At 39.2% G+C, this 20305-nt stretch overlaps 1 protein-coding gene across 4 annotated transcripts in view; it reads right to left on the bottom strand.

The window, feature by feature from the left end:
• Window positions 1-20305, bottom strand: part of rgs3a (regulator of G protein signaling 3a) — a 132965-nt gene that overhangs the window by 75524 nt on the left and 37136 nt on the right. For all 4 annotated transcript variants that reach the window (XM_080476520.1, XM_080476519.1, XM_080476518.1 and 1 more), the window contains 2 exons: window positions 16239-16350; window positions 10764-10807 (listed from right to left, as the gene is read on the bottom strand). In XM_080476520.1, coding sequence (XP_080332646.1) covers window positions 10764-10807; window positions 16239-16350 — 156 coding nt within the window. The remainder of the gene's footprint in view (window positions 1-10763; window positions 10808-16238; window positions 16351-20305) is intronic.

The raw sequence follows: 20305 nt of genomic DNA, 5'->3' as shown, positions 1-20305 counted from the left end.
AAAATAGTCGTGTTTTGTTCTTGTTTTTGTTTAGTTTTTAGTAATCTTGTAAATCTCTGAAATAGAAATGATGACGCTTACCAAACGCACAGAGGCAGGCATAGTGAGACATGAAATGTTAAGTGCTTGTTATATAAAGTATTATATCCGTCTGTGTTCCTCAGAAATCAAAGGGATTTTTCCAGAGAAAGTCCCCATACACCATCACACCAGCAAGTGTCATACCCTGTTAGTCATAGCCCCATACACTGATGCTGAACATGGTATCGTGACTCACTGTCACAATTGAGTTAGCTGGAGATCTGACTATCAGCACGTCATTGTTCTTATACTGCGTAGCTCGGTTCATGAGGCGCAGGCTGGTATGGCCAGAGAGAGCAGAAAGGCTTCAATCAGAACTTCCATAGTCTGCCCCGTTTCTCTTCTGTGGGCTATAAGATAGAATTTCTAAGGCTTTGTAGCATTTAACAGGTTTGTACTTTATGTAAACAGGCACTAATGATGTTAATACAGCTCCCTGACTTTTCCACAGAACAGTCTCTCTATTGTCATTGGATGTTGAAGCAATTTACTGTATAATCTCTTTGCCACATTGTTCTTTTTATGTACATATATGTATTGGATTCCACCTTTAACTTACGGCCATTCGGATATCAAGTTCCCCCTATCTGGTTCACATAAATATGAGTGAGTCATTTACAAAGAATGATTTCCTCTGGGCGGAGGTTGCCTGTTCTAACTGGGCATGTGTAGATGATTGTTTTTCCAGGTATTCTGGTTTACAATGCAAACGCGTATTTACTAGATGAATTAGTTACATTAAATTGTCACTAAGTATGAACGTGTGAGGGTGAATGTCTCTCTGCATTTAGCCTGAGATGGACTGGAGACCTCCCTTTTGCCCAGTGTAGTCCACCTGCAGCCGTATTTACGATAAAGTGGGCATTTGTACCGAGAAAATGAGATTGTAAAATATTGGTAGTCTTGTGGCTTTTCAAATTTAATGTGAACATTCAAATCTTTCCTGGACGAACTGTGAGAACGTCATAAATTATCTGCATATATTTATAGCGTTGAGTTTTTTAGGGACATTAAAAAGCAAATAATAACACTTTGACCTGCTTCAGATGTATTAATTCAACTTCTTCATTACAAATGTACACTGTTAAACAAGCTTTGGTTGTCATCAATGTAACAGCATCAACATTGTAATCCACCCATTGCTTTTTAATTTTTTATAAGTTAGGGGGGAAAAAAAGATCTTGATTTTCATCTCCAGGCTCTCCTATTGACGTAAATGTATGCAGAGAAACCCACGAGTGTTTTCTGCAGACTCTTGGTCTTGTGCTTTCCCCCCATCAGCAATTCACATTTCTATTGCTTACCCGTGTGAAGCAAGAGACTATATACTCACTACATTAAAAGGTCTGAGAGAGGTCAGAGAAAGGTAGTCAAGTCTGGTTCTTATGCATGACTGCCTCATGACTGGACTGAAGGACGGATGAAAGATTCATTAGAAAGTTTTAAGGGAGTTTATGTAATGGCTGGCTGGGTGAGACGGAGTTTCTCCACAGCTAAGATGTGCACTATAAAATAATCAATAAAAAAGCTATATTTGGACAAAAGCCTGCTTGAGATTAGATTGGAGCACTTTGGGAAGCATTTATTGAATCTGGATTAAGACCTGGCTTTGCGCTCAATGGGACACGATCTTTAAGGTGATGAAGCAAATACCCAGCCCACATGCTACATACACACAGAATGCACGTTTAGGATTCCACATGAAAATGAAGTCATGGAATGCTCCTTCATCTCGCCTCACTGGCTTTCCCACACTCTTTTCATGTGTTTCTAGTTTGTTTGTCTGGTTTTCAGCTCAGATCTCATCTGCGGTTTGCCTAGACAAAGCTGCCGTGAACAGAGCGTATAGCAGAGTCCTTGGCCCGTCTCAATCCCTGCAGCCACCAGGGAGACAGATAAGCACATGACGGAGCTTACAGGATGTTTTCTGAATTTAAGTACTGTTTCCAAAACGTTTTCCTTTCCAGTTTTTGCGTCTTTTTGGACGGAGGCGGGCCAAAGCACAGGTAGTTTCTTTTATCAGGATCACTAATCATCGACTTCACTGATCTTTTCAACTAGATATTATCATCTAAGCTTTTATTGAAACAGCGCGCTCTCACAAAGTTGGACTGGCTCATTATTCAGGTCAACTCATGCTGTTCATTTAACATTCATTTAAAATCTTGACGTTTGGGATTGAATGCGCAAATCTATAATGCACCAGTGGCCATGCATTTAATGGAAAGTACTTTCAGTACTTATTTTCAAATGCTGCTGAACATGTACATACTTATGACACTAAAAGAAATCAATTATTTACTTCTGCACTTTTACCATAAAGGTTGTTGAATAATTGAGATGCTCATGACAAGTTTCCCTCTAACCAGTGGCATGGGATGATAAACCACAGCTTAAAACAGGTTGGGGGGGGGGGAAACAATTTGTCTTTGTCGTAGATCTCAGTGCAATCATTTTGCTAAGAAGTGGATCTTGAAGGGATTACAGTTTGATCTATTGAGGCACAGCCCTGCCAATCTGCGCTGGCATATTAAATCAGACAAAAAGCAAAGCAAACTTTAAGTTGTGGCACAGCTTAAAGGAAGAGGGTTACAACTCGGTCCAATTAGACCCCAGAGAGACTAGTCCTGCCCTGGCCCTGATATGGATGGCTACCATAAAGTAGATATTTTGCTGACAAGAGCCCCTGGGTGCGTATCATTCATGCCCTGCCTTCAGACTGCAGGTGACAGCCCCGTACGTCATGCGGTCAATGATGCACCCAACAGCTAAGACAAATTTAAACTCACAGGCCCGGTTTTTCCTTCAGTGCTCAAATAAAACCAAGACTAAGACAATGTTGTTTACATTAATCCACTAATCCAGTGGCTTTCTGAGATGTGGTTTAACTTCAAATCAACTAGTTCCAGACTACAGAGTCTCAGACTAAGATAATCAAAGACGACTCAGTTAGGGTGCTCTGAAAACCTGGGGTGTGGAACTGGAGTTTCACCCCTGATCTAGAATGGAGAAGGGAAAAAAAGTATTGATATGTAAGTTTTTAGCAGCGTGCGGAACTGGACTATGACCTGAGAAGAGAAACAAGAAAGCGATCAAAAAACTTCAGTGAAAACAAGAAGACATTTAAATTTTTTTTATATTTGATTTAGACCTAGATTAGCTCTAGTCTCCCTTCAAGAAAGCAGATTATTTAACTCAAGACTTGGACAAGTCTGAGACTATTTTAATCCACGCCTGAGAAAGCCATTTCACCAAGTACTGGTTAAAAAAGGGATTTAGTCTAGAACTAGGCTTAATCCCTGTATGGAAAACCGGGCCATAGAGTGAAAAAAAAAAAAAAAGTGCTTCTGTTTATTCAGAGACAATATTCCAAAACTATATTTAGACCTGGATAAAGCGTCAAACAATGAGTCTCTTATTCGACGTGTCTGCAAACGTCACAGAGACGTCACCCCGGAACACAATGCGCGAGGAACACTCAGACCTTTTACAGTATGGGATGCTTACAAAACAAAAAAACAACCAAAAACTAAATATTTGTATGCACAGAGCAGTCTTGTGTTTGCCTGATGACTGAGCTCCCTCGCAGCGCCACAGCCCACATGCAAACTCTCACACTGGGATTTCACCTAGTTTGGTGGAGCAGCTGCTTATCTCATTTCTCCTCAATCGTCGCATCTCCTCACTCGCTACAAGTGCACAATTAATAGTTCTAAACCGATAACTGCAAACCCCACGTGTGAATTATGATTTGCATTCATGATACAAGAGTGAAATTGTCTGTAATGGCAGGCCAATTAAGAGCAACAAATGTGATATGTGATACGAATGAGCAGCAAGCGGGCGGTGTTAAAAACGAGGTAAGTCGCTTCGCTCGCTTTTTCCCGCTGCGCTTTGGTAAGTGGAGATTATTCATGGATTTTAATTGTGATTAGTGAGGACTGCATTGTGCCAGGGTACTTATGGCAATTTCAAGGAAATGGTGGAAAAATCAGTGACCACACACTTATTGGAAACCTCAGCAACATTAGCATATCCATCACGAGAACAACTTTTATGCAGCAAGTTTGGGAACAGTTATGAAAAAGCAATACCTAACTATCTATGGCCTTCAAAGCACAATGTCATACGGCAGATCACATACTACTTTAATTATATTGAGACTGAATCTAACTGTAAAAGTTAATGAAGCCACTGAACTCTTTTCAATATACTCTTAGACTTACATCCCCGCTGTCAGAGAGCAGGTGCTGCTGAAGAGAGCTTGCTTCCCTTGTGAACCTTTTCTTGGGCCCAAAGCGGTCAGCCAGGTTGCCCATGATCGCTCGGCTCTGACCCCGGTGGATTCCTCAAGTCTACAATCTCACCCGCCGTCCGTCTCCTGTCTCTTCCAGCCGTTTCCTTTTCCCTACACAACACCGTCTTGCATCCTTTCTTCCAGCCTCGCTGACGGACTTGCGCACTCGACTTTAAAGAGACGCAATTGCATACAATCCCTCTTTCTAACCGCGCGCACACACACACACACACACACACACACACACACACACACACACACACACACACACACACACACACACATACACACACACACACACACACACACACACACACACACACACACACACACACACACACACACACACACACACACACACACACACACACACACACACACTTGTCTTCCACGTATAAACTAGGTTACATCCGTTTTGAGCAAGTGCTAAAATAGGACGACCTCCAGCAACAGAGGAGAAGAGCGGGACTAGACATTGAGAGTGGACTGTGATGATGAAAGTGAGAGTACAAGTTTCACTGCTTTACGAAAAAACTAGTTGTGTGGATGAAAAAGGGTCCGTGTCACAACTGTGCTAAAGCTTCTTAAGTGATTCAAAATGGTCACAATCCAAACAGGCTACTTGCATCAAAATAAAAAGCAAGTGCCATATGATGCTCACAATTATATATAAAACTTTAAAAAAAATTCTTGTTTGCACCGATATGGATAAAACACTTCCAAAGTTAAGCTTATTGCAGGTTGAGCTGGGAAAACATTTTTTCTTTGTTTATATCTAGATCCAGTTTATGTGTTGATTTTCCAACTTTTCTTGCGTCCAGCAAGCATAGTTCAAGTTATCTATAGCGGCGTTACAGAAATATAGTGTTTTGTTTACTTGAGCGAATGTCTGGCTCTTTTCCGCTTTTATGGCGGATACAGAGCGGAGATGTTTGAAGAGAGGAAAGGCGTGCACAGGGAATAAACTCAGTATATCATGCAGAAAAAATAAAAAATCAACAGTGCATACAAAAAAAAAAGCTGTCTTACTTTCTTTCTTTGTTTCTCTCTGCTCTTGACCTTTGCACAGCCATTCAATTAAACACCATCACATCACACCCATCATTAATTTAAGCAAACACACACACAAATACAGCAGGAGCAGTGAGAATCAGAGTCACTTTAATATATCTTGATCGTCTTTGGGTAGCAAGAGTTCAAACCTTCAGCGATTGAAGAGCTCTGGAGAAGATTTTTTAATTTTTTTTTTTTCCCCTCCCTAAGTCCCCTTTGATATGTTTTCCTCTCTGTATCTCTTTCATCCCTCTCTCGGTCCACGCTCACATGTTCCTTCACTTCACACACCAATGCGCCTCACCACAGGGACCAAAAAAGGTCAGCTACCTTGTAAAGACTGTCATCACTTAAAGATAAATGAACACTACAGTAGTTGAGCAGCTGCTCATGTTCCGCCACAAATATTTGCCAATTAAAGGATGAGGGGAGAGCAAATATTTGTATTTCTGAATATATATATATTTTTTAGCACTAATACACCTGACAATGATGTTACAACTGTCAAAGTCTTACAGTGTTTCTAACATTATATGTGAGCGAAGGGAGCCAAAGAGAGAGTGAAATGGATGCTGTGTTTCATTGTGGCTACTGTTAGTTCCCCCAGGTATGAAATTAACTGCTGACAGGTGTAACAACTATAACAGATGACTGCTCATTCTGTGTGTACGTGTGTGCTTGTGTACGTGCGTCTGACGGCTGGAAGAAAGAGACAAATTGCATGCAGAGGAAGCTGCAGCAAGCGATTCTTGACTGGAGACCAGCACATAATTGCTTTATATATAAAGCCTGGGGAGTCAGAGTCTGCAACCGTTGTAGTTATTTATTCATATGAAACCGTACAATACATTATTTAGCTAAGAGGAACAATAAGAATTACTGAAAATACTGAAATATAAGGTTCTTGTTTCTATGCTGGGTAAAACACAAAGTATGGCTTAAAGTTCATCAAACCTTCTACATTTCACTCCCATGCTGTCTTATGTAAGTGCTTCTATTTATATATGTTGCCTAATTGGATAGTCTGAATAATATTGGAGCCTTTTCTTTCGTCTTTTTCCCGCCTGTGGGACACTTATCAGGCCCCTCACATTCTGTCAGGAATTTCAGAGGGGAAAAAAAGTACCCTTTAAAAGATTCATAAGCTGCTAATGAGGTTACGTAGCACATTTCAAAGCAAAAAAACACTGTGACAATATGAGCGTGTGCGCCTGTGTGGCTGCAGTTAAAAGGGGCTGGGGTTTTTCGGGGGGGGGGGGGGATTTGCTCGGTGAAAAGATTAAGCATACCAGCAGACGTTTGCAGCCGAAACAAATTGTAGATGAGTCACAGTGGCTGGACGGGTTTCTCAACAGTTGAGCCGTCCCCTCGGCTTATATTCTCGAACCCTTCCAAGACCTTTAAGTGTTGCGTCTTGAAATGCTCTAATTTGAAAAAAGAGTTCAAAAGTTTTACTGCAGCTTTGAGGAGACTTGTGAGAGCAGTTTTCAAATCCAAAGTGGCAATTACTTTTGTGAAAATGTATTGATATGAATGGGAAAAGGCAATTTTACAGGGCCAGCTGTCTTCTATTAATTGCAGTGCAGAGAGACAACTGAATATGTTTCAGTCTCATTTGAAATTTTCTTTAGATTAAAGAAAAATGTCGCTGGTCTTGGCTTAACACCTCTCTGTGTTAATTTTGTATGTCTGTGCATGGGTTTCTTTCAGTTTTCTCCCACAGTGCAAAAACATGCAATTGGTTATTCAAAACTTAGCTCTGGATGTGAGTGTGTGCTTTTCTGTTTTCTATCATGGACTCGCAACTTACACAGGGAGTAGAGCCAGTTGTCTTGCGTGGCTTCATCTGACACCATCTCCACAAAGTTTTGTTGGGCAAAACTTTAAACTTCAATTTGGTCCGATTAGAGCTCGAGCACTTCAAAATGGACTTTATAGGTCAAGTCCGTTTGTATTGTTTTGTTGGTGTAAAGTAATCATTAAGCATTGTGACCTGTTTTTGCATTGAGTGATTAAGCCTAGTTCAAGACTAAATCACATTCAGGACTGACTGAAATGTCTTTCTCAGACGTGGATTAAAATAGTCTCAGACTTGTCCTAGTCTTGAGTTAACTATTCTCCTTTCTTGAATGGAGACTTGAGCTCATCCAAGACTAAATCAAGACTTAAATTAAACCTGGCCAGAGGCAAGTTAAACTTCAGATTATAGGCTGTATGCCTCATGGTGCATGCTTAAAATGGATTACCTTGACTACATCAATGATGCTGAATAATAATAATAATTGAAAAAAATAAAAATAAAAATAAATTTTTTGTAATGTGCCTTATATTTAATTAATCTCAAAGTACTACAGAAAAAAATAAATAAATAAACAATTAAAATAAATAAATAAATAAATAAATAAATAAATAAATAAATAAATAAATAAATAAATAAATAAATAAATAAATAAATAAATAAATAAATGGTTATCTGTGTAATTGAGTGGCTAAAAGGAACACTATAGAAGACATTTAAGAAAAAGCTTTCTTAAAAAGATAAGTATTTAGGTTTCTTTTAAAAGCATCTGTAGCCTGGGGGGCCCCCAGGTGGTCGGGGAGGGTGTTCCACAGTTTTGGGGCAGCAGAGGAGAAGGCCCGATCACATAGTGCGGAGGTTGGTTCTGGGGGCTTGGAGGGGATTTGTGCATGCAGAACAGACCGGTAGAAGAAGAGAGGGGTTTGAATCATGATATCTGGCTCCACTTATGGGGAACTTTGTAAAAAGTTCCTTTAAAAGCGTCTTCTCGTTTTCACTGAACTTTGTTTAACACTTTCCTTTTTCCCTTTTTCCATGCTAGATCAGTGGTCAAACTCCAGTTTCACACACAAGCACACTGCTAAAACTTACATGGGAACATTCCACCCTAGTCTGAGACTCAGAGAGACTTAGTTTGAATTAATTTAAACCAGATTAAACCAAAATACAACATTCAGCATTATAGAGAACCCTTAAGGTGAAGCCGTCTCTATTTCAGCACAACGTAAACATGTGTATTGTGGGATCAAATGTAAATCTTCACAAATATTGAATCACAGAAAATCAGTGGTCATTGCAATTAAGAGTAATTGCATGTAATCTCACTCAGGTTGTGGGAAAATGGGAGGTAAAGTAATCAGGCTGCATTTATTACTTCCCTCTGAGATGCTAAATTACCCATTTGATAGCTTGAGGTTCTCATCCCATTTTCAAGTTGTTGTTACAAGCACAGTATTCTTGCTCTCTGTAGTATCTATGCAGTACATGGATGAATATTGCCATTTTATGCAAATTCTAACTATTGAGCAGACATTTATTTGGTTGGAGATTTGCATCGTGCCATAAATCTACAGTACATATCTTTGCATGTGCAGGAGTCCTGAATCTGGCTGCAACTCTATTTCCACATGTTACTGATGTAAACATCCACCATCGGGAGAACACTTCTCATGCTCCATTAGAAGATATGCATTACATTACATCAGGATGACACTGCCAGAGATGAGTCCGATAAAGTCGGAAGACACAGAGCATGCACATCAGATACATATAAGAGCCCCACACTTGCACAACACGACGGAGCTCGATCCAAGGAAGTGTAGAAAGAGAATATTATAAACTGTTCCAAGAAGGTGATGATGAGAAGCAATGTACGGCAACCTTAAAAGGATGATGAGACCTGGAGTGCGATTTATTGACTGCAAACATTTCACCCTGGAAAAAAATGACTATTGGATGGGCATGAAGACTCACATCGTTGGGGAGGGGCATCAGAGAAAAATGGGGCAGAAAGACTGGCTACCATCATCCGCAAATAAACTCTGACTATGGCCGAGCTGCCGGGAAAGCAGCTGCCCAGAGGCCTCCTAAACTATGAGATCCTATCTGTCTGACAGCTTTCATACGCTCCCTGTTTCTGTCTGTTTCTCAACAAGTTGCTTTTTAGGCTTTCTGTTGCCTTCTTCCTGTTCTGTTTCAGTGATATGTGTATTTTTTTCTTCATCTTGAAACATATGTTTAAACCCTGGAATGAAAGATGTAAGGAAACACTATACCGACTTGATGTAAATCCCCCTTGGGGGAACTTACAGTCCTGAGAAATGGGAGGAATTTTGATAATTGAGTTCAAACAGTGAAACGTCATTATATTTGACCTGTACTACACAGGAACTGGAATATGTTTTGCCTTTTGTGTTTTAATCTTTGCAAAAGTAGTATATAAGTCATGATAATAAAAAAATATTTAATAATATTCTGATAGGCAAGTGTGGTTTTTTTCATTTTCTTTTTTTAAATACATTTAAAACCTTTTAAAGTATGATTTGATATGAGATACATGTGTACCTTGTATAAACCCTCTGCTAAAATTTTGAAACTTTTAAGAGGCCATATGCCTTTTATAATAGAAACACAATGAACACTATTAAGTCCTAAAGAGGCACTTTCATTTAATCACAAATGCAGCTTTCAATTTAAAATAATAACAGAGCATCAGCATAAAAGAAATCATATTTTTCAGGGGTTTTTTTGTTTGTTTTTTTAAATGACTATGCTGCCCTTATCGACAAATAGGCAATAGACAGAAGCATCATGGGAAACAGTGCAGAAGTACAGTACTCTCATTCCTTATCTAAAGTAAAGATAATTATATAAAACAGAGCGGCGAGAGTAGAAGTAGTTTTTAGCTCAAGTAAAAGTAAAAAAAACACCCGAGTACAAAAGTACAAAATACTGTGGTGGTGGTGTTGCATTAATTATTATTTATAAAGTATTTAAGGTTAAATATAGTATAATGAGGAAAAGGTAAAAGCTATAAAACAGACTATATTGTAAAACTGTCAACGGGTAATGAAATAATGAACAACGAAGAAAAAAGTCTTTAACCTTTAATTATAAAGATCCCTTAGATGCGTTGATATGTTCACACCCAGTTGAAAGCACTATATTTCATTTATATTCATGCATGTCGGTGTTGATGTGTTTCCCGATGTCACAAACACAAGAAGCTAAACAATGTTTTGGCCTACTGCTTATTATATTATTATATTACAACGTTTCTGAAATGTAGATGAAACGTGAGAATGTGTGAAAGACGCAGGTCTGAGACAGAAGTCAGATCAGAACAAGAAACGCAGAGAAAAGACATTTTCATTAGTGGTTTCTGCTAATCCTTGTGTCCTCCATGTAATGTGATTTCCACCAGAGACAATTGCCCCTCCGGCTCACAGACAGTTCACATTACATCCTCCCTCACCATAGTCTTTTCTCTGATTTCCTTCGTCTTACAAAGTAGAACACAATTCTTTTCCTTACCTCCGTCATGTGAATAAGGTAGAATCTCAGTTCTTCTGCATAATCTGCAAAGCAAAGTCAGAAAGGTGTATTAGAATCGCCGGCCCCCTTCCCTTGCTCCCTCCTCAGTCGTACATAAAGCAGTATTGTTGATTTCTGTTCATGATTTTGGCAGAATACTTTTATTGATGAAAAGCGTTCTCTGTGGATCGGCCTCACAGAGACGCCGTCTCGTAATTCACTGGTGAAGCGCTTTGTGAGACAGGCCTGTGGGTCAGGACTCAAGATAAATGGCTTTAATCGAGCGTAGATTCGCACACACACACACACACACACACACTCAAACACAGACTCAGAAAATCTATATGTTGTGGTGAAATTTACGACTATTTTACTTCATATAAGCCAGCCACACACACACACACACACACACACACACACACACACACACACACACACACACACACACACACACACACACACACACACACACACACACACACACACACACACACACACACACACACACACACACACACACACACACACACACAGACCAAATCATTTATGTGTCTGTCCACTGTAAGCCCATGAATCTCTGTTTTGACAGATGGTGAAATGATGCCACTGATCTTGAGCTTTAAGTATAGTTTCTACATCATATTCAATGTATGATGACATTTTACAATGGACAGAAAGACAGCTGTGTTGTACTTGGCACTATATAACTCAAATTGAAATAACAGTTTGTAATTGAGGCTGTAATTTTGAAAGAAAAAAAAAGGTTGATCTAAGCACGAAAACCAATGTAATCATTCTTAATCTGTTTATTTTCTCCCTTGTGTATCATAAAAGCATTGAGTACACCTCCAGGAATGTGAATAAATCCAGAGTCTATATCTGATTAACTTGATTCATGAGCGTTATAAACTCACACACAAAAAATAGGTTTTGCTTATTATATTCCTATCCCGTGAAACTCCACCAGTCAGAATGTCTACAAAAATCCAAGACTACTTTAACGCTTCGTTATCATATCATACTCATTATGGTAACAGTACACAGTACAGTTCAATCACAGACAATATTCAACATGAGCTTTCACAAAAAGGTCAGAAGCCTTCACACATTGAAGTTTTTCCAACAAATCTACAACCATAAAATTATAATATATCTCAAAGTCCTGAATATAATTTCAGTCACAACAACGATAATTGTCTTCATAGCAGTTGAGGCTATTTGGCCCCTCAGAAGTGACTTTTTCTCCTTGATGGTTATCATTCCTTATTTAGCATTCTGGTAATGGAGACGTTCTCCATGGAGAAAATTATTTTATATCGCTGCTTTTATCTATTTGTCTTATTTGTGAACTGGCAAGTGCACTAATTATAAATGCACTTCTGCCAAAACATATAAAACAATATTGATTTGCTTCTGCAAAAATGAGGTTTATAAAAAAAACTACGTAAGCAGGCAGCATTGCAGTGGAACTAGAGAACCAGTGTAACCAGAGCAAGGAGAACATGCAAATGTCAAACTGAACAGCCCTTAACTAAACATGTCTTCACTGTCTGCACGAACCACTCTCCCCAACCGACTCTCCAAATGTGTTTCTCTTCATCTTCAACAGCAGAGGTCACTGTTGGATATCTTTTGTAAACAGTAAACGTGTGGTCTCATACATAACTAGAGGCTTGTCGAAAGCGTTTTATGTATTTTTTGACAACCAAACCAATTTTATTTTAAAAATGTTTGCTTTTTTTCTTTTTTTTTTTAATCCTGGTCAAATGCTTTTGCGCCCTTGAATCACTAAACAGACATGTTAATCTATGTGTGGCTTCATGCTCAAATCTGAAAAGGTGTCACCTGAGAAGTGGGGACATTGTCCAGACAGCAGGGACAAACTGAAGTGTCAGAGGTGTAACTGACCGTCATTCACGTTTAATCATTATTCCATTTAGATAACCAACATGGCCTTTACAGTATAGACATATTCTCTCTCTGTCTAAATAAAAATGTTGGCAACTGTCAGGAGTTTTTATATTATGTAGATAAAAAAGATAAGCCCCGTTACAGTTTAGTAGAACTGTGATCTTTAAACTGACATGTGGAAATTTGTGTTTGTGGTGTGGTTTTTTTCCCCCTTTCTTCCACTCTCATTGTTTCCCACGCTCCTCAGCTAAGCATCGGGGTCACATGAACACAGGAAAGCCCCTTTATTGAACTCGCACTGTGTCATTACACACACACGCACACGCCAAACACACCCTCACTGAAACAAACACAATCCCCCGGCGCCTCTTTCCTGAGTGACGCTGCCGAAGCGAAATAACAATGACAGGCAGCAGGGTGTGTGTGTGTGTGTGTGTGTGTGTGTGTGTGTGTGTGTGTGTGTGTGTGTGTGTGTGTGTGTGTGTGTGTGTGTGTGTGTGTGTGTGTGTGTGTCTGTGGAAGTCTGTGTGTGTCTCTGTGTCTGTGCATGTGCATGTGGGTCCTCTCGTGAGACCTACAGACACACAAACCTGCCTGAATCCCCACCCTGGTGATCACTGATTGTTTGGGTACAGGGTGGAGGTCAGAAGTGGTCCAGAGGAGACCAGCAGTGTCTGTGTGGAGGAAAGACCAGTTCGGCTCGACACCCTCAACAGAAACTCATGGCCCTGTGTTGATTCAGTCAGTAGCTGTAAGCTATGTAGTTAACTTTGAATGTTATGGTGGCAACACATCTTTAAAAAAAATAGTTTAGAAAGTCTTGAAAAGCAAGAAGAGTAAAATGCCGGAGGGGCATATTGCAACCTCAGCATATTGCATGACTTGAATGGAGGTTAATCTGTATGAAAAATTTAAAATTAATCAATTTCTTAAAATAGTCCCACAGTTAAAAATTACTAATACCATTTTGTTCTTAATGGAAGTTCTTTGTCTGGCCTCTCAACATGGGCGATCCCTTCACAAGTGTAATACTGCAGTGAACATGTCCACCACTACGGTGAGGTTGTGTTCTCATCACTTTTTGGTTTTAGTTCTTCTCATCAGAATACCAATGGACATAAAACAGAGAAATATTTAAAGGTTAAATGTGCAGCACTGTCTTAAAAATGGGCTTGATTCTCCACTAGATATCACTGCCTGGGCTCAGGAAAACTTCCAGAAATCACTGTCGGTGGACACTATTTGCAGTGCAAACCACAAATTTAATTGAAGCTGTATCACACAAAGAAGAAGCCATATGGAAAAGACCGCCATCTTTAAAATAAGCTGAGCCAAAAAAATGCTCTGAGGTCAGATGAATCCAAATTTGGGCTAACTGTCGGAGCTTGGTGCAAACCAGATCTGTACACTCTGATTGTAAGAGGCGGCATTACAACTGGCTCTGTCTCAACAGTTTTGAGATTTGTTGCAGTTATCAAGTTCAACTCAAGCAGGAAATGTTCATGACACGGTAAAGTATTTTATTTTCTGATATGCTGTCATTGTTCTACTGTGAATGCAGTAGGGGTTCATGAGATTAGATTTACTGATCATTTGTCTGGTTTGTTGTGTTTTCTTGTTATTTGTTCTGGTTCTGGTTTGATTTTAGTGCTGGTTCATGTTTCATGCATTTGCACATCCATATTCCAGATTATGGTGGTTTCAAGTGCTTGTCTGACCTCGAATGACCCCTCGTGTCTTCCATTGTTCTTCCTCAGTCTTGACTGTCAGGTGCTACCGACCCTGTTCTCAGACTTCTTACGCCGTGTGTGTTGTACATATCTATAAATGTCCCAGCAGCCTGCCCACTTTTTGGACCTCATGTTCCTTGACCTCCACCATCTGTTTTGGTGCCTGACCACTCATGTTCTGAACTCTGACTGCCCTCCCACCCAAGACACTCTTTTCAACCTCCATTCTGGCAGGCTCAAAACCATTGGCGGCCGCACCAACAGACATAATCACAGCTTCATCCACGTGGCTGTAAAGAGACTGCTGCAAGAACCACATACTGGCTGCTTCAGTCCATTCTAACCATTTATATTCACAGACACAAACACACACAGCTACACAACACATAAACAAACATACAATGAAGAATAGATACACATAGAAGCACACACCCCTTTTGGCTCCCTCCCTGTCCCCATGCAGTTTTTATACTGCTGCAATAACTGCACTTCTACTCTGTATAGGATAGATTCTATTATATTCTGATTGTATATTTTTATTTTATTATATTTTATATTTTCTGTGCAATGAAATCAAGCTTCTTCTTTAACTTGAATACAGTTTCTAAACATCTGTCAGCCTCTTCAGTCGGGGATTTGGGTCTTATTTTTTTGTCAGCATTTTGTTTACATTGACAATTTAGACCTTTTTTTGTAATGGGTTGTGTCTGTTCTAAGACATCAATTTAACAGAACGATGCCATAATGATGAATCAGGCTTGACAAAAGTTTAAAAATGGTTTCAATTTTATAACAGATTGGTTGTGCATCGGGTGCAGGGACCTCCAGGGTAGAAAAAGTTAATGAGGTGTTGAAAGAAGACAATGTTATCAATCAGCGAGGAGGAAAGAAATCAATAAAGTTGCAAAGAAAACAAAAGAAGAAAACATGTCAAGGATGAGGTATTCAATTTGGAGGCAGAAGTTTTGTCGGGGTTCTTAAATACTACCATTTACTTCAAAGTTTAAATGAGTTTGAAATCAACAATCCCTGCCTAAAGACACACTTGGCTCGTCCTTTACCACACAGAGGGATGATATAGAGTCACTCTGACAGAGCAGACTACACTGACTCAACGGTGACCTCCTAACACCCAACTCCCAATAAATCCATTCTGTAATCCTGACCTCTTGTTGACTCTAATGTCACTTCGTTATCACATACAACGCTCACTTCAAACAATAGGAAACTTGTTGTGCACGATGCGCAACTGAGAGCGGTGTCATCTTAAAGAGACAGTAACTTCACATTTACAGGAATAACTTGTGTCCTCCCACCTCTCAGGCCATGTCCATGTCTGCTACCAACAGTCTAAACACTGATATTTACAGCTGGGCCTATTTATTTGATTTGCCGGGGCTCTGTGTGGCCCTGACGGCCAAACTATTCTCTCTCCTACTCGAGGAGATGATTGTTTACACCAAGGTGAAATAAAAAGACAAAGCAACAGGAAGTCATGCAGCTTTTCCAAAAATACATTTTTGGTTAAGCTTGACTGAAAATATCACTGCATTCAAGGCACTGTGTATTTATTTTTGGGTGTGCACTTTGTGTTCCTTATGTTTCCTTTCCGATTCTAAAGAGTCAAATGTGGTTTTATATGGTGGCAAGCAGATAAGATTGTTTGGAGATTTGGGTCTGTGTTGCAATCTTTGGCAGTTTTCTGTGTTTGTATGTGCCAACACAAGAACTGACTGTCGTGTCGGTTGACAAACTCGAGTCTCTACATCTCAACATTTTACAAATCTCCTGAGAAAAGTTCCCTCGACATGTGTTTTAAGGCCTACATACGTACCATCCTGGAGCCGCAACTGTCGGAGGTAGAGGGGACTCTGAAGTACGTTACACCTTCCTGGCTCAGTTTCTCTTGTCACCAGCATCAAGTCGCTGTAGACAAACACTGTGACCTAAAAGAGATGGAGCAGGAAGATTCAGATGAGAAGCGTGAATGAGCAAAGTGAAACAGCAGAGGCGAAGGAGCGCAAGCAAGACTGAATCTCATTTCACATCGGCGTTTTCCTCAGTCTCACTGCAGCTTCACAATTTTAGACACTTCTGCAAACTATTTGGATGTGCGCTGACCGATTATTGAACACTAGCCAGGTCTTACCCTGCACATACCAAATCCCCAATGAGAAATACAGTTCAAATATAAGAGATTATAATGATTATTATTCTTAATTGTACATTAGGCCTTTTGGCCTGTTGAATCTAGGTAAACATAACTTTCAATAGTTTTTTGGCTTAATTCAAAACTAACCCCAAATATCACATTCATGTTATTAAAAATATTTTATTCTCATCTAGTCTATTCCAAGTCTTTGAGTTTGTCTTCCTATTGAAATACTCTGAATCTTAAATTGAGATCATGCAAGCTGATCTCCATGTGCATCCATGTTTCACCGACTTTTCCAGATATCATTCAGACTCCGAATATCAGTGGAAGTAAATTGTTGCTCATGTGAAAACATAGCTCAATTTGGAGACCTGTAACAAATATATTCATCCCCAAATAAAAAAACCATTCCCACACCTCAGAGCTGGAATAGCTGCTTTGAAGATTTGACGACATTTCACAGCTCACCATGTCAACTCATGACTGGTTTTATCCATGTGCAATGGCGAGGTGAGAAAAGTCACACCAGTGAAGCATCAAAATGAAAACAAATGAAGCCTGACACAAATGGTAGAGAAATGAAGAAAAGGAAGCAAGAAGAAACGGACCCAATTTACGCACAGCGAATGCCTATGTGCGCCTGTGCTTTTTCACGCAACACCGGACACAGTGTAATTCATGTAGATGAGCGATGCTTCGAGACAAAGCGTCTTGCTTTTGGTAGCTTCCTTTGAAGGGTGAGATAGCAGCGAGGGTATTTCAGATGTAGCCAGCATGTGGTTAGACTATACGGGTTTCGGTGTGTGTGTGAGTGTGTGTGTGTGTGTGTGTGTGTGTGTGTGTGTGTGGGTGGAAGAAAATGTAGGTGTGTAAAATACAACACATAGAGCACATGAGGCAAACTGCTTCTTATTAGACAAAGTGAGCTCAAATGTGTACATCATGCATGTAAACCTTGCATACAAAAACAAATACTTCCAACTACTACAGACTTTTTCATACACACTGGATCACTGACATCACAGCAATCGTTTGTGGTCAAATGAACGGTCTTTCTCATGGTTTCTTTTTTCTAACTGATTGCCATAATGACTTTAATCCATTGTGTATAATATATCACATACTGTATGTCCTCTTTGATATTGTAATCATGAAGACAAAAGGGATTTTCTCTGATTACTTTAACCTTTTGCAGAGCACTGATAATAATGCATGGAAATTGGAAAATGTTACCTTGGTATTGCACGTAATTACAAAGCATGTTTTTCATAATAGTGGCCTATTAAATTTACAAAGACATAGATAATTATATGGCATTTGTATTTGATAAAAAGCTCACCAAGATCAATTATATATATATATATTTTATATCTTAAAAATGTCTCTAAATGAAAATAAAATTAGATTACATATTTGTTTTTTCTCAAACAACTGTGTACTGGATGCATAACTTTTATGTGCAGAGCACACATCATCTATTATGTCAAAAGAATATAACAAAATGGCATATTTTTCATTAAGATAATTTTAAAGGAAATTTTAATTTTAATAATTCTGGATAATTTATCAAACAAGTCGTACATGTTCTGCAGCGCGTCTAATAATTGTTAGGTTTGAGGTTATGGGAAGAAATATGCCAGTTAAATTACTTTAAATGACGCTCGGTTGTATCGATCTCATTGCTTTTATGATGGTGTCAATGGAGAGGGTGCAACGCTGGCTTTATTTAAATGTCACAATGTCACTTGCTTCCCACCGGTGTGACACTTGCTGTGAAGAAAAATGGTGCGAACGTTGGCGTAAAAGACACTGCTGCTTTTAATAATATTAAAAGACAGGCAGAAAAACAGACATGACCTTCAGTTTCATACGGCTGATTGCTCAGTTCACGAGTCCATCTTGAATACGTGCTTCTGGGTAAAACTGGATATGGCTTCATGTGCGCGCGTCACAAACAACCAACGACGTAGAGCAAAGCATTATGGGATACATCCGATGACTGAACCGAATGATATTCTCAGAATGCTTTTATATTTGTCACACATACAACGGACATTCAGTGTAATTTGTCCGCTGCATTCAACCTATTCAACAGCAGCCGGGGAAGGTCAAACAGCAAAGTTTGACAATTACTTTTTATTGTGTGAGCACTTGATTTAATCCGTTAAGTAAATTTCATTCGATTTTAATCAAACCTTGTCTTGCATCTATTCCTGCTCACAACTCATGATGACAGCGACATGAATTTGGGTGAATAATTTGTTTTCCTGCCAGATAAATCGTCCCAACCCTGGCGAGTAAAGAGTAGACAGGCTTTAACGCGACACAGAGGTCATTAAAAAACACACACGGCACAGTGGAGAGAAACTCCCTCCTCATAAAGCGTGGCTGCTAAATATTTGTTTTAATACAGAAGAGAGAGTCCAGCATTACGCCACCATGCGCTTCAGTGCGCTGACTGTACGGCAAAGACCGTCAGACAAATGCATTGAAAGAACTAATATTATAAGCATCATCGTGTCCAACAATCCTATATTATTTTACTTGATATGTAAAGAACACCATGGACTTGTTTAACAGCCAAAAATACATTAAAATATCAAATCCTATCTAACTGTATAGTATTCATATGGAATTATTTTCAGGATGTTCTAAGTTGTAATGTGGACATTTTGACTTCGTCTAACTTTGGAGCTAAAAATGAACCTACATGACAGTTTTTCTCTGCGTAGCTGAATATTTATCGAGGTGACACAACAATAAAATACAAACATTAGCTGCCAAATGTTGATATACTATATATGATCACATTACTGACTTGTCATTATTTGTAGCATTCCACATTACATGTCAAATCCGATGGCAAAATATAACAGTGCTGCTTTGTTTTTTTTTAACTTGCTTCTATTTCCTACAGATATGAAATTTACAGAATAAAAGTTAATAATTGATATCTATGGCACTTCTTGAAGGATGGCCCTTCACTTGTGAAAGCCTTTGATATTATTACATACCTCTCACTTTTACTGGAATAAGAAACACATTTAAAGACGCCACATAATGCAGAAAATTCAAGGTGATCTTAACGTGCTGTGAAGGGATGATTAATACATGCTGAAGTCACTACTCCTCCCTTTGATACATAAAACAGAATTTATCTGCCAGTCAGATCTTTGGTGCTCTCCACGCGCATCTATTATTAATCCTCCTTGACTCATGTGGACCTGATAGTTCAGAGAAGTTACAAATTTATGAGAGCTATTCAGACATCTCCCTGTCTCTGTTTTTTTTTTTTTCCTCCGAAAGACATGTTGCTTCATACTTTTCTCTTTTTCAGATGCATGCATGTGTCTGTAACACGCGCACATTTTGAACTTTGAGGGCAAACGCAATGGACCGTCGCTTTCAGTTTGATCAAATAAACAACTCACATAAGCAGTTGTGACAAAACGTTTGCCACTGGTATTATTTGTTTCCTGCAGTCTGAAGAAACTGTGGAAAAGCCTAAAGGACGATGCAACTGAAGGAATGAATAAAACTCTTTGTAAGTGCACAAAGAAAATAATATTCCATTTAAAGTTCATGCACAACGGTACTAGGTGTCATATATATTTATTTTCTTAGCTTTTCTTGACTATAGTCTTAGATGACCTTCTGCATGATGTTTTATTCATCCAAAGGGGGAACGAAAACAATTCCTGTACAGAACTGACATATGAGCTTTCAGATGAGGCTCAGTTCAGCTG

The sequence above is a fragment of the Lipophrys pholis genome (assembly GCF_963383615.2).
Source record: "Lipophrys pholis genome assembly, chromosome: 12".
Lineage (NCBI taxonomy): Eukaryota > Metazoa > Chordata > Actinopteri > Blenniiformes > Blenniidae > Lipophrys > Lipophrys pholis.
Note: the sequence above shows the minus strand (reverse complement) of the source record. Positions and strands in the feature narration are given on the sequence as shown.